Genomic DNA, 22,722 nt, shown 5'->3' on the forward strand with positions numbered 1-22,722 from the left:
GCCCCGTCCATCCCTAGAGGTGTTCAAGGCTAGGTTGGATGGGGCCCTGGGCAGCCTGGGCTGCTGTGAAATGTGGATGTTGGTGGCCCTGCGTGTGGCGGGGGGTTGGAGATGGAGGAGGGTTGGAGATTCGTGATCCTTGAGGTCCCTTCCAACCCTGGCCATTCTGTGATTCTGTGTGTGCCCTCACAGCACAGAAAGCCAAGCGGACCCTGGGCTGCAACCAAAGCTGTGCGCTGTGACACCTCACCTGGAGCCACTGCGTCCACAGGTGGAGTCCTCAGGGCAGGAGAGACGTGGAGCTGTTGGAGCGCTGTGTCCAGAGGAGGGACACAGAAATGGTGGCAGGGATGGAAGCCCTCCCTGCGAGGACAGGCTGAGAGCTGGGGCTGAGCAGCGTGGAGAAGAGAAGGCAGGAGAAGGAGAGCTGAGAGCGGCCTGTCAGCATCTAAAGGGGCTGTGAGAAGGGAGGGGACGGACTCCATAGTGGGGTCTGCGATAGGAGAAGGGGAAATGGCTTCAGACGACAAGAGGGGAGATTGAGAGTGGAGATGAGGCAGAAGGTTTGGCACTGAGGACGGTGAGGCGGTGGTGCCCCGTCCCTGCAGACAGCCCAGGTCAGGCTGTTGGGGCTGTGAGCACTGCTGGAGCTGTGGATGTCCCTGTGCACTGCAGGGAGCGGCACCAGGCGCTTCGAGCTCCCTTCCAACTCAAACCACTTCCATCCCCCAGGCTGCACGCACTCGCGGAGCCGCTCCCCGCCTTGCTGTGTCTCCTCCCGGCCGCCCCATGGCGCTGTGGCTCCGCTGTTCCCGTGGTGCCGCGGGGCGGAAGATGGCGGCGGGCGCGGGCTCGCTGGTGGCCGCGGTGCTGGCCCATTCGGGCCGCCTGGACAAGGAGGATTTGGGCACCCGCATCGGGCGGCTGTCCCGCCGTGTGGAGGAGCTGAAGGCAGGGCCTCGGGGCGGGCGGCGGGGCGGTGCCGGTTTCGGTGTCGGTGACGGCCGTTTCTCCGCAGGGCGAGGTGTGCGCCATGATCACCAAGAAGTACAGCGAGTTCCTGCCCGGCATGCAGAGCGCCGAGGAGCTGGTGGTCAGAGTGGACGGGCTGTCCCGCAACATCGACCTGCTGAGGGCCGGCGTGGAGAACGAGGTCACCGCTTTTATCCGTTTTCTCCGGGTTTAACCCCAAACTGTGCCTTCCCCCCAACCCCGGTGTTTGCAGAGGGCACGGAGGGGCGGCGGCACCGCGGGGTTCCTTTGATGACAGACGGTGCAGAGCAGCCCGGTGGTGCTGGGCCCGTGGCTGAGCACAACGGGAGCACTGAGCTCCTTCTGACAGCCTTTGGTGCCACATCTCCTTCCCATGCCTTGAAAAAACCTCTGATGTACACAAAAAGAAGCAGTTTGGTGGAGTTTCTAGTGTTTATAAGGATCCTTGTGGCAGAGAACGTGATGGAGGGCCGTAGGAATTACAGACAGGGTCATTATCACGTGGCACAGCAGGTGTGCTGCTAACACCAACCTCCCGTCCTCCTCCCTGAACCATTCTGGGCAATGGAGCCACTGGGTGGCAGCCAGCCCACAGCAGGGAATGGAACCAGATGGCCTTTATGGTCCCTTCCAACCCAAGCCATGAGCCTGGTAACAGACATTTTCTCTCTCGTGCTTCCGTCACCATCAGGAGGAAATCTGCCCGCTAACGTCTGGCTGCTGTAACTGAAGTTCTTTATTTCAGGTTCAGCGGGACCTAAATGTTGCTGTGGCTGAATTCACTGAACTGAAGCAGCAGCTGGAGCAGGACACGCTGGTTCTGAGCATCCTGAAGAAGCTGCAGGAGGTGAGGAGGGAGTTGGGAGTGCAGCTTCAAGTCATTGAGCAGTAGTCTGCTGCTCTGCCTGTGGCACCGTGCTGGCCTTCTCTTTTGAAGAGCTAACCGCAGCTCCTCTGTCTCTACCCACATTGTTAAAAATCTTGTAGTCTGATAGCAGATACACAGTTATATATGATCCTCCTTGATTATTGCAGTTTGATACGGCTCTGAAAGAATACAACACTGCACTGCTGGAAAAGAAGTACATTGAAGCAGCTCAACAACTGGAAAAGGTGATAATGATTTCTTAAACATATGGCAAAATTGTGGAGAAATACTTTCAGTAGGTTTCACAAGGCCTGCAGTTACCCATGGTTTGTGTTTGACCTTTCCCACCAGGCACGAAGCAGCCTGAAAATGCTGGAATCCCGCAAGGGCTTTGAGCTAAAGATCCTGAAAGCACTGGGCACAGAGCTCACGGTGCAGACACAAAACATGCTCTATCATTTAGGAGAGGAATGGCAGAAATTGGCTGTGTGGAAGCTTCCTCCTTCTAAAGGTACTCACAGTTCTAATAAGGGACTGATTCTGGTTCCATTGTCCTGCGTGGTGACACAAGATGCTCGGTTCTCACTTTTGATGCTCTTTACAGGAGCCATTTTGTGGAAATGGAGAGAGGTAGAATATTGCTTTAGCCACCAGCTGAGAGATGCAGTAGCTCCTCAGATCTGCTGCATCTCAGAATGTGCTCTACCAGAGAATTGTTTCTTCCTTTTCTTTAGAAACCATCGGCCCGGAGTCAGTGATGCATTCAGAATTGCACTTATGCACACTGCCATCAAAAGAGGAAGAGATTGCAGGCCCACCTGTTGCTTCTGTGCTGCAGGCTTTTGCTGTCCTTGGAGAACTGCGCACCAAGCTGAAAACTTTTGGTAAGGCAGACCTGGCTTTTTCTGTTGTTCTTTGTTTTGCATTAAAGATGCTACTCTTTGCTGGGCCTCCATGAGTTTTATATAGGTAAAATGGTCTTTAGTGAAACCAGACCCAGTGTTTTTTGCCTCTTGAATGTTCTCTGGTACAGCTAGTTCAGGTGGTGTTTCTTCCACCTCATGTGGAATCTCTGAATCCAAAATAGGTGGGCTTCCCTGGAAATAAACCTGCCTGCCTCCTGCTGTTCGAAACCATACATTTATTTATTTACTTCATTTCTCAGGCAAGCTGCTGCTGAAATACATCCTCAAGCCACTGATTTCGTACCCATTTCTTCAGCCATTCGTAGAAGAACAGTCAGATGTGGTCATCCTCAAGTTCAAGTCAGAGAAGCCTGACTTGGATCATTCTTCTCCTGTGGAGGTTTTCGACAAGATAAAGTTTGTTCTTGAAGTTCTCCACAAATACCTGCTGAGTAAGTTGTCTCCCTTTTGGCCTTAGTCTGAGTTGCATATCAGCACCTTGTTCTTGTAGTTGGAGCAGGAGCTGGTTTTTAAGCAGTTGTCTGCAAGATCCAAGCAGCTTTTAATACTAAAAAATAACGTAAATTCAGATACTGATCAGATCTGCACGTGGTTTGGATATGAAGAATGTCTTCATTATGAAATTGTGGAACAGTTGAAGTGCACTCTTTTAAAAGACAGGAAGATTTGAATGAACTGGTGAAGGGTCTGATCCAGGAAGCTCACTTCTGTTCTCTTCAACTCAGATGTGCCTGTTGAGCAGTGTGTGGAAGATAAAAAGGAGTGCAGAGTTACACTGGCAGAACTGCTGGGTGATATGATATGGGAAGAGCTGTCAGACTGCCTCATTCAGAACTGTCTGGTGAATTCAATCCCAACCAACAGCAGCAAATTAGAGCAGTATATAGAGGTAGGTCTCAACATCTTTCAGGTTTATTTAGTGGAAATACCACATGACTATCTTCAACAGAAAGCTGCAGCTAAAAGACTATTTCTGTGTGATCGTGGCCTCCACCTGAGCCAGCTTTTTCCAAAGGGTTGCTGAGAGCTGTTAGGCACTGATATTTACAGACAGGTTTTATCCTTTACTTCCAGCTGAGTGGAAGAATTTCTACCCAGCTTTAATTTTGTTATTTGATTTTAGGAAACTTGCAGTCCACGGGTATCGATGGAGAATGTGTCTACTCTTTTCAGGTGATTAAATCCACAGAGGAATTTGAAAAATCCTTGAAGAAGATGCAGTTTTTGAATGGAGACACAACAGATTTACTGAAATATGCCCGGAATGTCAATTCCCACTTTGCTAACAAGAAATGCCAGGATGTGATTGTGGCAGCCAGAAACCTGATGACCTCAGAAATACACAATACTGTAAAGGTACTGCTGTTGCACCATCCTGTTTTTCTCTGTGGGAAAATAACATGGCTGTTGAAGAAGGCTTGTCTAGGACAGCTGAGTCCTTTTTAAAGAGGACTACTATTTGGTGATCCTGGGAAACAAGAGTTTCAGAATCTTTTTAGAAGGTACTCAAGTAGGTTATCTCACCAGCTAGGTATTTCTTAAAATACCAAAGCTTACTTTTGTAGGTTTTTCTGGCAGGGTTAGAAAAAGAAAAGAAAACATAGAGGTTCACTTGCAGGGCTTGATTCTGGGCGTGAAACTGTAGGTTTTCATGACTTTCTGTGTCATTCATATGTCATGAGACCTCCAGCAGTCTCAGGGGATTTCTGCAGCTTAATGCTTACCTTGAAGCTCAAATCAGTGTTTTCTAACCTCACGCAATCTCCTTTCTCTGGGCTCTAATTATAGTTATACTTTTATTTCGTTTTCCCTTAGATCACACCTGATTCCTGCGTAGCCCTACCAAAACTTCCTGATCCTGGATCTGGAGATCACGTTAAAATGCAAAAGACTTCTAAACTCCTTCCTAACGAGATGGTCAGTTTGGAAAATGACTCTAAACTGAGCCAGTACACGTTTTCTTTGCCCACGTGCCGTATCAGTGCCTCAGTGGAGAAGCTGATGGAGCTGGCTTATCAGACACTGTTGGAGACTACAGCCAGCACAGATCAGTGGTAGGAATTATATCTCAGCCTGTAACTTTTGAGAGTCAGATATATATTGCCTTTGGCAACACTAAGCATCTGCTGATAGATTAGAAGAAATTCATAAGAGCAGAGGGTACTTAAAAATTAGAATTAATCATTAAAGTTATGCTGTGTTTTGGCTAAAGGCTGCGTGCCTGGGTTTGTGCAGCAGGAGCACTGGTTCACCAGAGCAACCTTTCAAGCTCTGTGTTTCAGGGAGCATTCAGGTGGGCTTTGCCATACCTGAGCTATTGCAGCAGTGACAGCACGGTGACTCCATAGAGTGCACAGGGCAGTGCACAGAGCAGTTCACAGCCTCAGTCTTTTGTTAGGGAGAAATGCTACTGCTGTGTTCACTGCAATACTTTATCGTGTGGTCTGTTTCTGTTGTTTAAAAGGATAAAAGCCATTTCTTTAGTTCCAACCCAATAAGAGATGGCACCTTAAGGTTCTGAGGTGAGTTCTTACTTTCTTTTTGCATGTGTGTTGAGTACAAGCAAAAAACTCCAGCTCTGCATCTGTCAGGGCTCTTGAAAGAAAACAGTGGAGTGTTCTGAGAAGCTGCATACAACCAGTTTTAAAAACTGGAGCCCACAACCCTGAAGAGGGAGAGTTTCCCAGGTACTGAATGCCCTGCACTGTACTGTGGCAGAGAGGGCTGAGTACATATGCATACCTACTGGGAGAAAGGACACTGCTCCCTTTGTTTGTGGGGTTTCACATATCTCTGCTCTGACATGTGGTCTGAAGCTCATCTCTTCCACGCTGAACTTACAAGGTCATCACAGCTCTTATGAGAAGCCTTTGTGAATTGTCGAGGATGTTGCCTTTATTGCCATTCCCTGGTTGATTTTGACAATTTGTTCATTAAGGAGAATGTGCTTCACCACTAATAAAAGTGTTTTTTTAAGAGAGGGGTGAGAGTCACTTGGCACACAAGATGTTAATTCCACAGACAAACTGACGTGAACCTTGTTTTCTTTGTAGCTGCATACAGCTCTTCTACTCTGTGCGGAATATATTCCAGCTGTTTTATGACGTAGTACCAACATACCACAAGTAAGTGTGTGATGTGTGTTACTTAAGGCCTGCTTTGCAGTCAGCACAGTGCTGTTGGGACCATCCCACTTGATCTCTCTTTTGTCCAGCAAATCCAAAAGTTACTGAGGACTTCCTCCACTGGGAAAAAGCTCATGCTTTTAACCCATAAACAAATCATACCTGTTGCAGATTATTTGCTTGGGAGTTTCTTAGCTGGCGGTCTTATGATCAAGGAGATGGTTTTTAATATTTCTTTTGGCACAAATGAGATTGGTTCTGTGCCTGCTGCCCTTGCATGGGTGGGAGCGCAGGCAGCATGAGCTGAAGTTGCGTCTTCAATATAGAACTGAGTCTTGTAACCTGGATCTTACAAACCTCTATCATATTCAGCTGTTGAGTAACTAGAATAGAGCCCTCACCCTTGGCTTTGACATGGGGTGGCCTTTAAGATTTTTCATGTTGCTTTCCCTGTAGGAAAGAGCAGCAATGAGGGTTGAAAGTATACTTTTCTTCCAGCTGGTGGCTTTATCGAGCATTGCTTGCAGTGACTTATTTGCAGCGTCTCTTTGAGTCAGACTTAAAGAGATTTCTGCAATGTCCATATGTCAGTTTAACAGAGCCACGCCTAAATACATACATTTCTTCCTTTCCTCTTCTTCCCGAGACAGAGAGAACCTCCAGAAACTTCCCCAGCTGGCAGCTATTCACCACAACAACTGCATGTACATCGCTCACCACCTGCTCACCATGGGACATCAGTTCCGGTACCGCCTGACCAGCATCCTGTGTGATGGAGCAGCCACTTTTGTAGACCTGGTGCCTGGCTTTAGGAGACTTGGTAATTTTACTTTTCAGTGTTGAAGTACCTTGATAGATGATGTGGTAGTTAATCCTGTTTTTTGTTGCTGAATGATTCAGAATGTATCTACTGACTCAAGTAGACATCTGTTATTTATGAGTTTTGGGCAAGGAAATCTTGGTAGGGTGGTCTGGTGGAGCTCCTGGCTCTAAGCAGTACAGCTGCATAGGACTGGGCTATTTAAACAGGGCTCACTTTGGTGCATAGTTCTAAGAGCAGACTGTTATCCAGTGAGGTGTTGTGGCACCCAGGTATTTGGGGATCTGCCGCTCTTTTGACACTTTCTTTAGGTTATTCTTTGGGAACAAGTTCTGAAATAAGCTGCTATTAGTTTAACAGGAACCTGTCATCCACAGTGAGCCCTGCTACTCAGCTTTCTCAGAGTGCTGTAGCAATCCAAGCTGTGCAAGAGCTTATTGAATGCAGTGGCTGGGCCTGATTGAATTGGCTCTGCGAGAATGATCGGAGACTGGAAACTTCTATTAAAAATATAACATATAGCAGGTTTATTATTCAGCACTTACAGTCTCTAAATCAGCAGAGCAAACAAATAATTGCTTAATTGCTTCTCTCTGCTTGTTTTTTCTCCTAAAGGAATGGAGTGTTTTCTGGCCCAGATGCGAGTACAGAAAGGAGAAATCCTAGAGAGGCTGTCAAGTGCCAGGAATTTTTCTAATATGGATGATGAGGAAAATTACTCTGCAGCAAACAAAGCCATAAGGCAGGTAGGCAAGGCAAAGCTGAAGCTGGATGTGCTGTTGTCTGTAGATGCTGTCCTTGGGCTGTGCCTCATTTTGTGGGATGCTGAGTTCAAGTCTGCTTGCACCAAGACAGCAATTTCTTAATCATGAAGTTTTTCTGTAGTACATATCTAGGGTGTTTCACTGTTCAAGGAAAAGGTGTCAACTTGCTGATAAGCTGCAATGCAAACTGAAGACGTTGCTTTCTTTTAAGGAACATCTGCTGTATGTGATACGTCACTGCCTTATGCTTCTTTAAAACTTGTTTTGGTCTGTGTTCAGTGTCCTTATCATTTTGTGCTTCTTTAACATTCTTCTTGATAACACGTTGATAACGTGGGGCTGTTACATTCCAGGTATTGCATCAGCTGAAAAGATTGGGGAAAGTCTGGCAAGATGTCCTTCCAGTGAACGTGTACTGCAAGGCTATGGGCACCTTACTGAACACAGCGCTCTCCGAAATCGTCACTAGGATTGCTGCCCTGGAGGTAACTGCATGATGTGGACATGCCAAGCATAAGCATGGTCTAAACAGCTAGCATTTATGACCTCCAGAAGCTCTTTACAAGCTGAGGTTTCAGGGGAGCCAGTTTTAGTCTGTATCTTGAAGGGCCCTTCCACTGTCTGTCAGGTGAACAGGGCTTCTTTTCCTGTAGCAGCTGGGATGCTTTCTTATGCTGTGCCTCCAAAAAGCTTTGCCTTCTTTGTTGTGCTGGCATTACCTGCCGGTTTCCTCATAAACCAATCAGACCTTCTTCATAACCACTCTGCCTCGCAGTGAATCTGCTCTTGAGAAGCACAATCCTTGCTCTGAGGTGGCCGCAGAGAACTCGATTAAATAGCTATTTGTGAAATACATTGAGAATATTAAATGCTATCCAAACCATGGCTTTTTGCCTTCATGCACACAGCCCCATTTTGGGGTTCAAGTTGGTTTTTGCTTTCATTTCACTTACTGTTTAGTGATCCAAAATCATATCTAACAGCTCTTTTGTTAACAGTTTGTTCAATTCTTGGATATTCTTGTTCAATTCATGTATATTCTTTGTTCAATTCTAGGATATCTCTGCAGAAGATGCGGATAGGCTGTACTCGCTCTGTAGGATCATGGTGGAGGAGGGACCTCAAGTTTTCACTCCACTGCCTGAAGAGGACAAAAACAAGAAATATCAAGAGGAGGTTCCAGTCTACGTGCAGAAGTGGATGACATTCAAAGAGCTGATGATTATCCTGCAGGCCAACCTCCAAGAAATAGTAGATCAGTAGGTATCTGCAGGCTAAACTGAAAAGTCTGGTTTAAATGCCTAATTAAGTAATTCTGGACTCAGATTGCATGCAGCTAATAGGCAACTAACTTATTTTGCTTTCAGACTTAATACTGTTCCATGCTTGTAAACGCTTGATGCGTTTCAGTCTACTTTAACCATTCATTACAGGAGTTGGAGAACTGTTGTGACTTGATGTGAATGCCCCAAAGGTTTGTTTTACTGTGAAGTTACCATGCAGTTTTGTTAACCAAAGCTCTTTCTCCCCTGTAGGTGGGCAGATGGGAAGGGACCTCTTGCAGCTGAGTTCTCCCCAGCAGAAGTGAAGAGTCTGATCCGAGCCTTGTTCCAGAACACAGAAAGGAGAGCAGCAGCACTGGCCAAGATCAAATAGCTCTGTTAACTCCTACATGTTGCATCTTCTGATAAAGTGACAGAACTGAATCTTTTATCTATTTCTTTTAGATTTGACCTTTCTTGTTCTGGACTATAAAAGGCATAGCATTGGGTATGTGCTTCCTGGGGGCTTGACTGAGGGAGAGGTTTCCTGTATTTCCTCCCTGTATTTAGGGCAAATGGTTTGGCTCTGTGAGTCTCAGACCAGGAAATCAAAGGTGAATAGCACATGAACACTAACTGCTTCTGCTCCATCTGCCAGGCAGGTGGAATTTGGGCTTGAAAGTGCCATTTCCTCCCTGGAGGTATTAAGCACAGATCCTAGGATTTGCTTTGAGCTGGTGGTTGTACAGTCCTGGTAAAGAAGAGGTGCTTTCTGTGGTGTTTGCTAAATCCCATCCTCTTGAATTTCATCTTTCTGTAAGCCCAGCGTAGGCAAAGAAGTCTTCTCTCCAGCTTTTCTTTGTGAGAATGAGCAGTGCTGGCAGATGGGGCTGTCATGCAGTGTGCTGTATGTCATCTCAAGCTTGTTTGCCTGAGGGGCTTATAGAGGGATTTCTATTTCTCACTCATCAGTCTTTCTTACCTCCACAGTTTTACATCAGGGGCCATGTAGCCCCTTTGTCTCTTACCTCATCTGTCCCTGCAAAATACAGATGAAACCCACCACTGGTGGTAGCATTTGGTCTCCTAAGAGTGCTCAGGTGCCAAATTTTGCTCTTCCCCACCTGTTCTGCTCAGGTTTCCCTGCAGAGCAGACTGTGAAAGAGTGAAACTGGAGGTGGGGAAGAGGAGACCTCATTCCACATCAGCTGTTTACCAGGTCAGAGTGTTTTGCACAAGTGGCAAAATTCCTCATGGCTTTATTTCTCATAGCAAATGTCTTAAACCTGACTTTCTGTCTTCAGTCTCACTGCCAGTATGAAAGCCAGTTCTGCTCCTTCCTTTCCCCTTCTGTTGATGAAGCAGTAGGTCTGGCATCTGTTGTCTTTGCAGTAGTAACTTTTCTGTCCTTTAAGAATGAGATAAATGTAGATCATATAAGAAGGGAATTAAATGTGCACTCATAGCATTGTCTTTTACTTTACAGAAGGCCACGTTTAAGACTTTGAGAAACATATGTTTATTTTAATCAGTAGCTGTTGTTGAACCGTAGCCCCGAGGCCACAATGTACCACTTGCTGCACAAAAACTATTTCCTACCACATAATGCTTGCAGACAAAAGTTTCGATCCTTGAGAGCTAAATATTTTAATACCATGTATCCTTTTTATTTGGACTTTGATCTGAATTCTCTTTGCATTCCTGACCATGGGTGCAGTCCTTGGCTCCCAGCTGCAGAACTCAGCAGCTCACACCACATCCAGCCTGCAGGAAGGCAGCAGGGATGGCAGGCATCACTTGGACCTCCAGCTTTTCCTTTTTTCTTGTGTATTATTTCCCCCCCTTCCCCTCTAAGCAATTCAGCCAAGGGCTCAGAAGGTTCCCACACCAATTGCATCTCCTGTGGAGTCCTTGTCCTTTTACACATAACAATCAATAAAAAACCAAACGCCACTTCTCCCACGGGCATCGTTCACAGAAATACAATTTGCTATTTTCTTTAATAAACTATTTATACTGGCCACGTGTTCTGGTGGTGTCTGGGGCCGTTCCTTTAGGGGTTATAGGAACAGTGGGAATTAGTCCTAGGCTTTTCTTCACGTAGATGTGCAATGGGACATGCGTTGATGCAGGAGGTTTCTCCTTGCTTCTAGTAGATCTGGGTAAAAGAAAGGAAAGGAATGTACGGGGGTGAGGGCAGGGTGCTAACAGCAGTGCTGGCGGTGGGGTTTCTCTATGCAATGTGCACAGCTGGAACTGAGGCTGAAGGCATGCTGCTGTTTGCTGTAGCCATACCTCAGTGACGTGATAAATCCAGGGCAGAAGCTGAGCCACGTTGGTGTAAACCCCCGGGCGGTTTGGTTCAGCACAGCCCTGGCCCCAGCTGACGATGCCCACCAAGCGCCACACCAGCTCATCCTGGCAGACCAGGGGGCCCCCGCTGTCACCCTGCAGCAGAGCAGGGATGGAGCACAGCAGCGCTCAGCCCCAACAAAGCCCCTCTGCTGTGCTCCTGCCCCCGGCCGCCCATCACCTGGCAGGCATCGATCTTCCCCTGCTGGTACCCGGCGCACAGCATCCTGGCCGTGAGCTCTCCTGCATACATGCACGAGCTGTTGCACCTCTGGGTGCTGATCAACGGTACCAGGGCTTCCTTCAGCGTCTCAGTGAGCTGTGCTGGGGAGGGAGAGAGAAAGCAAGAAGGGAATGTGATCTTAGGGAGCAGGAGGGGTCAGAAGGGACTCCCAGTACAGGAAGGATGTGGAGCTCTTGGAGAGGGTCCAGAGGAGGGCACTAAGATGGTGAGAGGGCTGGAGCAGCTCTCCTATGAGGAAAGGTTGAGGGAACTGGGCTTGTTTAGCTTGGAGAAGAGAAGGCTCTGGGGAGACCTCACTGTGGCCTTCCAGTACTTGATAGGAGCATATAACAGGAGGAGGAATGGCTGTTTACGAGGGTGGATGGTGATAGGACAAGGGGGAATGGCTTTAAACTAAGACAGGGGAGGTTTAGGTTGGATATTAGGAGGAAGCTTTTCATGCAGAGGGTGGTGAGGCACTGGAACAGGTTGCCCAAGGAGGCTGTGGATGCCCCATCCCTTGTAGGCATTCAAGGCCAGGCTGGATGTGGCTCTGGGCAGCCTGGTCTGCTGGTTGGCGACCTGCACACAGCAGGGGGTTGGAACTGGCTGAGCACTGTGGGCCTTTGCAACCCAGGCCATTCTATGATTCTGTGAAGATGGGGTCACATCGAGGGACTCGTGGGGCTTCAAGAGGAGGAGAAGCAGTGACAGAACTGCGCACACAGCACAGGAAGGGCTGGCGGGGAGCAGGGACAAGGCTTACCTTGGTCAGGCCTGGTGTAGCCCCAGCCCGACACCCAGCACGGCGTGCCTGGGAGCAGGTCCTGGTGGGAGGGCAGCAGGCACAGAGCTCCAACGGTGTCTGGTGGTGAGGGGATGGGTTGGGCCCAGGACTGCTGGTAGCACAGCCCCACGTGCCTTCCGGCAACGTGCAGCTCTGGCATCACCCAAAGCACAGCCCAGCTGTGCACTCTGCTCCCCACGCGCCAAGAGGGGCCGAGGTGCCTCACAGCAGCGCTTTACCTGAGAAATTCAAGGGAACGCGCAGCTTCATCAGAGCGATGTCGTAGTCCATGCTGTTATCGTTGTACAGCGGGTGAGAAATAACTCTCTCCACTGGCACCCCGGCCTCCTGTTTGGCCGAGCCACGAGTGACACCAGCACGAACCGTCCAGCCCGACGCGCTCCGCCGCCGGTAGCTGAGGGGACAGAAGGGTCCCAGGGCAGCCCAGAGCCCCCAGCACAGACCCCGAGCCCCCACTGCAGGTCCCGTGCTGAGGGCAGCGCCGTACCTGTGCACGCAATGGGCGGCGGTGACGATCCAGCGCGGCGCCAGCACGGAGCCGCCGCAGCGGTGCCGGGAGCCGTGGCGGATGCTCACCTGCCAGGGCCAGCGCCCGGGGGCAGCATCCACGCCCCCCACCACGCGGCCCCCGGGTGCCGGGCGCCGCCCGCAGGCTGCGGCAGGGCCGGGGCTCAGCGGGCGCGAAGGGCTGGAGGTCGCAGGCACGCAAGGGAGGGGGAACCCACCTGAGCACTGCAGCGCCACAACGCGGCCCGACTCGCAGCTGCTCCTGTGCGCGGGGGCGGCGCTCAGGGAGCTGCCCGCCGGGTGAAGGCGGCGCCCGCCCGTTCCGCCCAGGCCTGCCCTCACCTGATCTGCCACGCGTCGTCCAGGCCGGCCCCCACCTGAGCAAACTCCTGCCCGTCCTCCACCCTCACGTCCGTCAGGTTCACCCCCTTCTGATGTATGGCTCTGCGGAAGGAGCAGCAGCAGCCCAGGGAGCGGTGGGCTGCCGCCCCGCCCCCACCCCTTCCAGCACCCACCTGAGCGCCCCGAGCTGCCGGCACAGCCGTGTGCCCAGCGTGGGCTGCCAGCGCTCGTGGCAGGCCAGCAGCCATCGGGACCGGTCCTGCGGCCGCACCGCCAGCAGGGAGGCACCTGCCTGGATCCTGAAAGACACTGACAGCACCGACCTCACCTCCCTGCAATGCTTCACGCCGGGCCTACCGCGAAGCAAACTGCAAAGCAATCTGTTTGTAGTGAACGATAAACTGCAAGTAAAACTTTGGAAGCGTTCTCAGCCCGGCTTTGCTGAGAGGGCGCATGCAAAGGTGGGACCACGCCGTGCACTGCAACACGGGGATGCAAAAGCAAAGTGAAACCATTGCAGCATGCAGCTGAGCTAAGAGAGAGGTTCAGCAGAGATTCGCTGTCCAGGAGTATCTCAGGTTCAGCAGGGGCAGTGGGAAGGGGGAAACCTCCTCCAGGTGCCCCGCGGACCACGGGCTCCTCCTCCTCGCCCTCACTGCATGCTGTCACAGTGTCTGATGCCTGTGGCTTGGCCAAGCCCTGGTGTGGCTGTGGGCCCCCGAGGTGCCATCCTTTGGGAGAGGAGAGCAGCAGGTGAGGAGTGCGGCCAGGCAGGGTGCTGGGCAGGGTGCTGGGGCTGCTCTGCAGGTACTGACCCAGCAGCCAGGCTCCAGTCACTGCTGCCGCCAGCAGCCCCATGACCCCGAGCGGCAGCAGCAGCAGCCTCCAGGTGGTGCAGAGAGTTTTGGCTGATGTATTGGCAGAATCTTTAGGAAACAAAGAGAGATGATCACAGCCTCCTCCATCCCTCACCCTCCATTCCTTGGATACACCCTCAGGTCCCTGTGCCCCTATACTTGGGACCCTCCCACTCTTTGCCCCGAGGTGATGCACTGAAGCCGTGGGTTCTGGAGGAGGCTGAGACCCAGGCAGGGCCCCTCGCTCCCCTGTCCACACACAACTCACCGTGCTCCATCCTCAGCTCTGCTGTGGGGCTCTCACAGCTCTGTGCAGTATCCCCAATGCCAGGCAGGTTGTGGGAACGGTGTTCAGCTGCATCCGGACCCTGGGGAAAGGAGCAGGGAGCAGATCAGCAAACAGCCCGGGTGCCACAGAAGAGGACAGCTTTGCTCAGCAGCACTGCTCACCATGCCAGCACCGCGCACACAGCCACTGCTTCCCCCAGCAGCTTGGGTTTCCCTCCCCGTGCCATGCGCACCGCAGGGCTCAGGGTGTGCTGAAGGGGCTCCTTGTTTCAGCTTCCAAACCATCTCCCAGCTGCCATCCCCCTTCCCCCCCCCCCCCAAAGCTCCTCTGTGAGAAGCACCCAGAGCAGCCCCACGGCTGTGGGCACAAGCAGCCAAGCTGTGTTGAGCTGGGCAGACCAGAACGGCCAGCCCACAGCTGCTGCTTATCATCAGCCCATCTGCAGCCAGGTGCAGAATGCCCAGGTGCTGCAGGGGAACAGCCCCAAAGCCCCGTGCCGGGCTGCCCCTTCGGGCTTTAGGCTGCAGCACAGCGGGAGGAGTAAAGGTCAAACAGCAGCGGCTGGTTTTCCATCTAATTTCTTGCTGCTGAATGACAGATGACTGCTGCCCTGCAGGAGGGGGAACTTCCCAGCCCCGCAGCTTGAAAAGAAACTTCTCTTCTTTACGCACTCCTCCAGCCCAGGAGGCACAGCTGATGGCTGTTACTCAAACGATCGTTGCATTTTTAATGCTGTTTACTCGAGGAAAGCCCCATGAATACTGCAGCACAGCTCCGTCCTGCAGGTTCAGGCTTGGCAGGGGACCCAGCAGAGCCAATTCCAAACACTTCATCTTGTCCCTGTGCCATCTGCTCTGCCTGCACTGCTGGGAAGCTCAACTCCAGGCAAGGATGACACGTTCAGGAGACTCGATGACATTTTCTCCTTGGTTATTCCCATACATCCTGCCATAAATCCCAGCCTGGGGCCTGGATGCTGCAGCTGGCTCTGCCTGGAACCTTATCTCTGCAGGGACGCAGTGCCAGTGCCACATTTGTTGTTCTCCACGTATTCTGCAACCCCCACGTCTTCTGCAGGCCACCCCACACAACTCCACTTAAGCCAGGCAGAAGAACCTCAGCCAGATTCCTTTTATAATACTCTTTTTATTTGATTAAAGAATTTGTATTCTTTGTATACACTGGAATGTGCTCTATTCCCTAGGCCATTATTGTACAGGGTTACAAAAACTGGGGTTCTGGTTTTTAAATATTACCCTCCAACAAATTTAATAAAAATGCTCCTTTGATGTTTGAACTAAACTCGACTCCATTTTAAAATCATACAGACAAGCAACTCCTGAACACAACTGAATTAATAAGATTCATTGTCTACTTCACTACAGAACAGGGTTTGCTTTCCCTCCCCCAGAACACATCACCCTCCCAGGGAAAGAATCAGTTTATTTCCTCACTGGCGCTGTTAACAGAGGAGAGACCGCTAACTTCTTTGGCAGAACCAACACGCTTTCACTGCGCTCTCTGGTGCACAGCGCATGGTTTTAGGACTTCTGAGGACAGGACACCACTTGGATTTCAGGGGCACGCTCAGCCCAGCAGCCCTTCCCATACAGCAGGAGCTCCCCTGCACACCGCACGCTGCGTTGGTGACTGCCCCGAACAAGTGGGTGGGATGGATTTGGGGGGAGCACAGCTCTGGGGGACAAAGTGATGCTATGCAAGCAGAGGAGGAACAGCTCTGGGTGCTGCTCATGCTCAGACCAACCCAGCAGACTTTCAGGAAACTACCACTTCCCTCTCCTCCACTCCTAAGCACCAAGAAAGGACATTAGTTTGTGACAGGTCTAACCCCACTTCTACTGTGTGCAGGTGAAGCAAAGCAGGCTGCAAGCACACCTGCACCCTGCCAGGTAAAACAGTTCAGCCTACAGAGACACTGCCATAGCCTGAGCCAGGACATGAACCTTGGCCAAGAGTTACTGCAACGCAGCAAACCTTCAGACAGCCACCTCTGGGTGTTGTTCTCCCTGCAGGGCAGACTGGAGTGTTCAGAGCCGCAGCCTGCGCCACCTCCAAGCCCACTGTGACCCAGACACCAGGAGAGGCCCAAAGGACTCCTACAGATTTGGAGCTGAATTCCACTGCTGTACAGCAGGGCTGGAGGGACAGCAAGGAACACTGCAATCGGGTCTGAGCAGCGAGTCCACTTCTTCCAGATGGAAGGGTCCAGAGAAGCACTGCATCACTGAATGTATTATCTTTATGCCTGTTTTCATCACCAGAAGCAAGAGTTGAAGGCTGAGGAGAAATTAAAATGGCAGCACCAACAATGGAACAGTGTGTGATAATTAAAAACGGGCGAGTGTGATGTCTAAGTAGGCTCTGGGACTGAGCTCCAGTCATCTTCATGGGAGATGGGGAAGTGTCAAAGCCAGGTTCTCTGCAGAGATCTTGTTCTCCTGCTAGCCAGTAAAAATCTGCCAAAGAAATTTGTAGCCTTTCCCCCCCATGAACATGTCAATTCTCTGCCAAAAATGTCTGTGACCCAGGACACTGCAGATGGCACACAGAGCCATGTGTCTCAGCAGAGAGGGCTGTGGCGTTCCAAACATTCAGAATAAACTTCGGCCTCTTTTTTTTTTTTTAATTTAAAAATTTCCTTTCCAATTCCCCACAGCTGGCATTACAGGATTTCGTACTTGTCCACCAGGAAGGTGGTTTCAGTAGAAAACCTTACGGGGCTGTTTCCATCCACCTGGGTCACTTTGGTAACCTGTGGAGATAACACATATGGCAAGGTCAGCATTTAACATCACTTCCCAACACAAGAAGCACGACTTCCCAACTCTGACATGGTCAAGGACAGAACCAACCCAGAACTTGTGAACCACAGGTCAATGTTTATGAAAGTCTCTGTCCAGAGGATGCTGAGGTAGCTTTACAGAAGTAAAAATCACGCTGTGAAGCACTAAGCCCCTGCAGGAACCAGATACTGCTGTTGTCTGCTCTCACTCTGACAGGCAGAGGAAGGGGCAGTCTCAAACACACACTGAGCATAAGCAAAGCAAGAAATCACAGCACTGTAAAGAAAGAACTGTCCGGGGGGGACATGCTCTTCTGAAAACAACAGCACAGCTAAAGAACATCAAGGACAGAGGCAAACGTATGGCTCAAGCACAGACAGACAGTCTAATTGCAGCTACAGCACAGTCTGCAAGCACTCCTCAGTGAGTGCGGCTCTCAGGTGACCATACCTGTATGTTGCAATAGTTCTTTTTGGAGATGAAGGAGACCTGTACTGGAAAGAAGTCATTTGGCTGCCCTGCTATGCTGAACTCCAGGCTGCCACTCTTGTTTTTGGCATCTATCACTGGCAGGCACCACTCAAGGAGATTTCTCCGGCTGTCATGGCGATATTCGCCATCGATCTCCCCAATCACCGGGGCACCAACACCAGACCTAGAGCAGGCAAAGAGGAGTTACAACAGCACGTCTGCACAGAGCTAAGGAAACACTTGTCAAGCACATAAGCTTGGCCTGGCCTACAAACCCAAGAGGGTCAGGAGCTGACAGGATATATGAAGGGCCAGGCACAGGACGTTACTTACGGTAAAGGGATCATGATGACCACATCGTTCAGTTCTAGGCTCTCCTCCTGCAACTCGTATTCAATGTTAACATCGCAACTGTTCCCACTTTCTGATGGCCAGCAGTTAACTGAGAGTAGAAAAACAGTGTGCTGAAATACACAATCTTTGTAGGAAGAACAGGCTTTCAAAAGGCTACCTACTTTGAAAAGCAAAGTAAAACTCTAACCAAAAAATTCTGTCAAATAAAACCTTTGTTTTCTTCGAGAATGGAAAACAGACATTGGTAATAACAACAGGTTTTATCCAATGGAAGGCACAGAGAAGTCTTCACCCCTTCAATCTCACAAAGTACCTCACTGCAGAGCCACCCCAGCTGCTGCAAGGCAAGGTGCAAGCAGGCAGCTCACAGATGGACACCAAGCTCTTCCAACTGAGCTCCCGCCTGCCCCGCACTTGCACTCACTTGTCAATGGAATGAAGGACTCTTCTGTCGTCTGCAACCTCCACTTCAGCACACCCACATCACTGTTAGTAGGGAATGATTTCTCTGGGTTCTTCAAACCAATCTGTGATTCTGCAGTAAACAGCTTCTTGTCCACGTTTGGATGAGTCTGAAATGGGGACAAAAACCAAGGCTGCGTCAGCTATGCAGTGACTTCAAGCCTAAGGCTGACCAGTATTTCAGATAACCCACGTTCCAGTAAGACAGCCCTACACATCCCCGAGTACCTTCCTCTGAAAAGCACATCTTGTTTCTCTATCTGGCTCAGCAGCCCTATTATAGCACATGTATTTATCAGCCTGGAATTCTGTCCAGATTTCTCAAGTGACCTTCAACCTTTTCAGCAGGATCTAGCCCAGTATTTACACTGCAGTCTGCAGTGACTACTCCCCCTTTCAATTTATTAGCTGAAAAGGTTGGGATAAGATCATAGCGCAGTAACACACTCAAGCATTTCTGACATTTTGCCCCAGAGAGCAGCATAAGGATGGCACACCAATAACTTTACCTGTAATTGCACTCCCCTCTTGTCTTCATTTTCTACATGCAGGCGAATTCGTGCAAACTTTTCATCAGAGATGTGCAGCATGATCATGCCATGCAGCTCCATATTCTGTAAGCCCCCATCACGGCCACAAGTCAAGGAAATTTTCTCCTCTATTTTCATATGCACACTGAATAAGCAAGACAAGAAATCGATGTTCAGCAAGGACAGTCCATGTGCAGTGAGCACATGCTCCAAAAAGCACGATGGTCCCTAACAGAATGACACTGACAGCTCAACAGATGCACACGTCAAGTGAGGGGAACGTGGATCTATGAATACAAGTCTGGAATGAATGGAAACCCATATCAGCAATACAGCATCTTGATGTGCTGTTCACTCAGAATCCTTCTACCACACAGCAGAATGGCTCACAGCAGAAAAGAGCTTCTGATTTGCTACACGTCAAAGAAATCCTGAATACTTGTATTCTAAGATGCAGTAGGACAGGAGCTATTTGTATCTGGGTAACCAAAAAAATGACAGCTACTTTAACTCATCTGTTGGGGAAAGAAAAAAAAAAGATGAGACACATTCCAGAAGGCATAGGAAAATTCCCAATCTGAGCAGAACAGAGGATGTGCATCTCATTTTAACTAGGACACTTTCAAATCAAATGAGCTATCTACTCTTTTGTTGCTGTGCTTTCCCAGATTTTACCTGTCATCTTTTAAAATAAAGCAGCACACAGATCACAAAGCAGTGAGAAGACTGCTTTCAGAAGAAGCATAACACCTACCTCTCCATATTAATGGGTGGGGCAAGAACTTTGGCTGCTTCTGTAGAGCGTTTGCCTACAGAAGTCATGATGTTTTCTCCCTCTGATTTCAGCTTGTCCACAAAGTTGTCCACCTCCTTCCCTTTGGCGCCAAGTTTCAGAGCTTTACTGGGACCTGATGGTCTAAACAAAATGTACAAACATCTCCAAGTCAGTTCAGCACAGCAGTTTCATCCTTCCTCAGTCTGATCAAGTTGTAACTTGACTATCCCAACAATATTAAGCTCACTTCAGTGAGAGTACACACAGGAGAGGCCTCACCTTCCCTATCTTCCTCTAGAGATGGAGGCATACATATAACCCACAATTACAGTACAAAATGCTCCTTGCATGACCAGGAGAGAGAAAGCTCTTGATTCCCAAAACGTAGCACCAACCTGACAAGCTCTAACAGACCATAGCAGCGCCAGCCATGTGTGACCACTCCCTTATGTACCCACACACACACCAGTTACTTCAGCACCCGTTTATCCATGAAGACTCAGGAAGAAGCCAACTGAAACCCTTCAGACAACACTAACTGCTGCCAACTGCACACCTACCTGGACGGCGCTGGTGCCACTTTGGGCTTCTCTGTTTCAATGATGGTCTCTGTGATCATTGCTGCTGTTGTGCCCCCAGACACAGCCGAGCTGCCGAAGCCACCAAAGCCAGGTGCCTTCTTGCCCAGCCTCTCTGCATCCCTCCTGGCCTGCTGCAGCTCCTTCGCTTTACGGCGCATCTCTGCTTTCGCTTCACGTTCCTGAGTCTGAAATAAAAGATGAAACTTGCTAAAGCTTTGCAATCTCAGTCTGTACAGCAGCTAACAGTCATCTTACAAACACTTCCTGAAAGAACCAAGAACAGGCATTAAGTGCACAGAAAAGCTAAATATCTTTAAAATCCTTATCAAAGTGGAGTAGCACCTCTGCACAAAGTAGTGCTGCCCCGAGCACCGTGCACCACAGTTACTCCCACTCACCTCTCGGACAGCTCGGAACACCTTTTCTTCATGCGAGTCCATCTCTGTGAAGGTCCGAATTTGTGCCAAGTTCACATTCTCACGGTAGCCCAGGGCAACAATTTCATCAAAGGCAAAAATCAGGTCAAAGCAGTGCTCAGAGATCTCATTCTCCTCTAGAGCTCGACAGTATTCAGGGATCTAGATAGGGAAAAACATTGAAAACAGATGCAGGTGTGACAATCGGCACCCATGAAGCTCCTTTTCATTCCTTTACATTGTTGATAAACAAAATGGAGTTTTGTGACTATTTGATTTTCCTCAGCTAAAACTTATGGAATCTTTTAGCACAGTTTTAACTTTGTAATTCACAGGAACCAAAACAAACACACCCTGTGATGCCAGTCAGTTTCCTGAAGATCCTTCAGCTGCACAGAAATAGATTATGAAGTTAATTAAAAAAAACAACTGCAAAAACTCATTACTTAGAAATCCGTTTAGAGTACTGCTACACTTCTCAGTCGCATATGGTGAGGCCACATTCTTTTTAGAAGGAATGCAGTTGCCACCTAAAGAAAATAGAGAATATTTGACACTGTGTTTACAGCATCACCCCTTTGGCCTCACCAGTTAAATGGCAACCACGGATTTCTCAGATATAGTTCAAAATTACCGCAAAAACATCAAAAGTTACTTTCAGGTCAGGAACAGGCTGTAGAAAATCAAGCTGTTAGGTGGAGGCACAGTGCTTCAGCAACAGCTCACCACCAGCTTCCCTTGTCATGGCACAGTTTCAGGGTACCCACATGCATTTTGCCATAAGCGACCCGATGTGTAGATCCTTACCACTCTAGAGAAGAGTCGGAGTGTTTCCAGGTCTTCCAGGATGTTGCTGTTTTTCGTGGTGATCAGCACCATGTAGAGCTTCTCCATCGGCTGATAGACGTAGCGCACACTCTCTGTTTCCACAAAAGTGTGCTGCTTCCCAGTGTTCATGAGTTTGGGGAAAGCTGCCAGCAGCCCCTCGATGCGGGTTCGGGTCATCTCCACGAACTGCCGGGAGACGATGGCCTTCCCTGCCTTTGTGCAGACAGCTGCCGCCAACAGCACCTATGGGGACACACACAGCTCAGCTCTGCCCATCTCGGACACTCCACAGAGCTGACGCAGCGTCGTGTGCAAAGAAAGGATCACTGCCAACTACACTTTACCTTCTCACTGAGCTCATTTCCCTAAAACACGACTTTAAGCATCTTTCTGCAACCAGCACCAAGAATTTAACTACTCCACAAGCAGATCCACCTTTGTTACCCTCTGCAGACGCTCTCCAGCCCACCTTCTGTGCTAACAGCATTTAAAGCTCTCAGTCCTACATTCAGGCAAATGCAGCAAATTCACCTCTTCTTCCATACGCAAGGGTTTGACAAAACCCCAACAGTGCTTTAGGCAAAGGTCTGAATTGTCTGTTAGTTCAGCCCCAGCAGAAAAGACACAATAAATACCGGAATGTTTTGAAATGCAACATTTCTTCCCAGTGCCACACTTACTCTAAACCAGGTTAATAAAATATTGAGTATTATATTAATTACAGCATGTGGATGACTCTCTTGGGCATTTCACCGGTGTTATCACACTAACAATAAAAAGGCAGTAAGGCAACTGCCCATTTACATTTTCTCATTCTCTCCACCTCGACTTCTTCCTGAAATACTTCACTCACAGGTTAGTTTCTTAATTAACATAGTCAAGATAAGGCAGTTTCTAAAGCTAATATCCTTTAACTTCCCAGTCAATTTTATTCACAGCATTTTAACAACAAGAAAAGCACCAGAAGCTCTTCAGCGCATGCAGAGTTCAAGCACGAACCCCAGCCAACAGCACGGCCAGCTGAGCAGCCAGCACCCAGCACAACGGCTGTACAGTGAGTGGCCACAGGGACCCTGCAGTCGGGGACATCCTGGAGAGCAGGTCAGGCACGAGCCTCCATCCCCAAACTGCTCAGGCCCGGATGGCACTGCTGATCCCAGCAGCACCTCGGCCTCTGCTGTCTCACCAAGCAGCAGCAGGTCCCGTTCCGGGAGGGAAAGCTCACAGCTCCACGTCACCCAGAGACAACGGGACGCAAATGACCTCCACCCGAGCTGCCGGTTCAGGCGTGAAGGGACGAGGCCTGGCTAAAGATGACAGCCTTCGCATCGCCATCACCCAGCGCACCGCAGGCCGTGCCCACCA

The 22,722-nt window shown here is 49.6% G+C and overlaps 3 protein-coding genes across 3 annotated transcripts; 1 reads left to right on the forward strand and 2 right to left on the reverse strand.

Annotated features, from left to right (window-relative positions):
- The first annotated feature begins 785 nt into the window (after positions 1 to 785).
- Positions 786 to 10,779, forward strand: ZW10 (zw10 kinetochore protein). The gene is made up of 16 exons (XM_085209250.1): positions 786 to 951; positions 1,019 to 1,153; positions 1,739 to 1,840; positions 2,029 to 2,106; positions 2,213 to 2,372; positions 2,596 to 2,745; positions 3,027 to 3,218; positions 3,513 to 3,676; positions 3,961 to 4,143; positions 4,603 to 4,841; positions 5,841 to 5,912; positions 6,563 to 6,732; positions 7,348 to 7,478; positions 7,850 to 7,981; positions 8,553 to 8,755; positions 9,032 to 10,779. Exons 1-16 carry the CDS (start codon positions 790 to 792, stop codon positions 9,150 to 9,152), a joined length of 2,394 nt encoding a protein of 797 aa, XP_085065376.1. The 5' UTR covers positions 786 to 789; the 3' UTR covers positions 9,153 to 10,779.
- On the reverse strand, positions 10,254 to 14,239 carry TMPRSS5 (transmembrane serine protease 5; the record flags this gene model as incomplete). Its single annotated transcript, XM_085209289.1, is given in 11 exon segments — positions 10,254 to 10,916; positions 11,054 to 11,206; positions 11,292 to 11,434; positions 12,100 to 12,198; positions 12,360 to 12,535; positions 12,629 to 12,794; positions 12,867 to 12,910; positions 12,991 to 13,092; positions 13,164 to 13,378; positions 13,381 to 13,916; positions 14,116 to 14,239. Coding segments are annotated over 11 exon segments (1,767 nt in total), but the record flags the coding sequence as incomplete, so codon positions are not given.
- Positions 14,240 to 15,262: 1,023 nt separating this feature from the next.
- On the reverse strand, positions 15,263 to 22,563 carry ARCN1 (archain 1 coat protein complex I subunit delta). Its single transcript, XM_019622876.3, has 10 exons — positions 22,544 to 22,563; positions 21,337 to 21,600; positions 20,512 to 20,691; positions 20,093 to 20,298; positions 19,512 to 19,673; positions 18,737 to 18,902; positions 18,190 to 18,337; positions 17,745 to 17,853; positions 17,391 to 17,595; positions 15,263 to 16,909 (listed from the first exon to the last, which is right to left on the reverse strand). The coding sequence occupies exons 2-10, from the start codon at positions 21,532 to 21,534 to the stop codon at positions 16,820 to 16,822; spliced, it is 1,464 nt and encodes a 487-aa protein (XP_019478421.1). The 5' UTR covers positions 21,535 to 21,600; positions 22,544 to 22,563; the 3' UTR covers positions 15,263 to 16,819.
- Positions 22,564 to 22,722: the final 159 nt, after the last annotated feature.

The sequence above is a fragment of the Meleagris gallopavo genome, chromosome 26 (assembly GCF_905368555.1).
Source record: "Meleagris gallopavo chromosome 26, MGAL_WU_HG_1.1, whole genome shotgun sequence".
Classification (NCBI taxonomy): Eukaryota; Metazoa; Chordata; class Aves; order Galliformes; family Phasianidae; genus Meleagris; species Meleagris gallopavo.

What these genes read in the sequence shown, in the direction of transcription:
- ARCN1 (XM_019622876.3), bottom strand. Translation starts at nt 21,534, where the DNA reads ATGACCCGAACCCGCATCGAGGGGCTGCTGGCAGCTTTCCCCAAACTC. An exon ending in AGAGGGGAGTGCAATTACAG is followed by an intron (nt 18,338 to 18,736) that starts GTAAAGTTATTG and finishes TCCCCATTTCAG; the next exon opens with ACTCATCCAAACGTGGACAA. An exon ending in GTCATCATGATCCCTTTACC is followed by an intron (nt 17,596 to 17,744) that starts GTAAGTAACGTC and finishes TGCCTGCTCTAG; the next exon opens with GTCTGGTGTTGGTGCCCCGG.
- ZW10 (XM_085209250.1), top strand. Translation starts at nt 790, where the DNA reads ATGGCGCTGTGGCTCCGCTGTTCCCGTGGTGCCGCGGGGCGGAAGATG. An exon ending in TCCTGAAGAAGCTGCAGGAG is followed by an intron (nt 1,841 to 2,028) that starts GTGAGGAGGGAG and finishes TGATTATTGCAG; the next exon opens with TTTGATACGGCTCTGAAAGA. An exon ending in GTAGTACCAACATACCACAA is followed by an intron (nt 5,913 to 6,562) that starts GTAAGTGTGTGA and finishes TTCCCGAGACAG; the next exon opens with AGAGAACCTCCAGAAACTTC.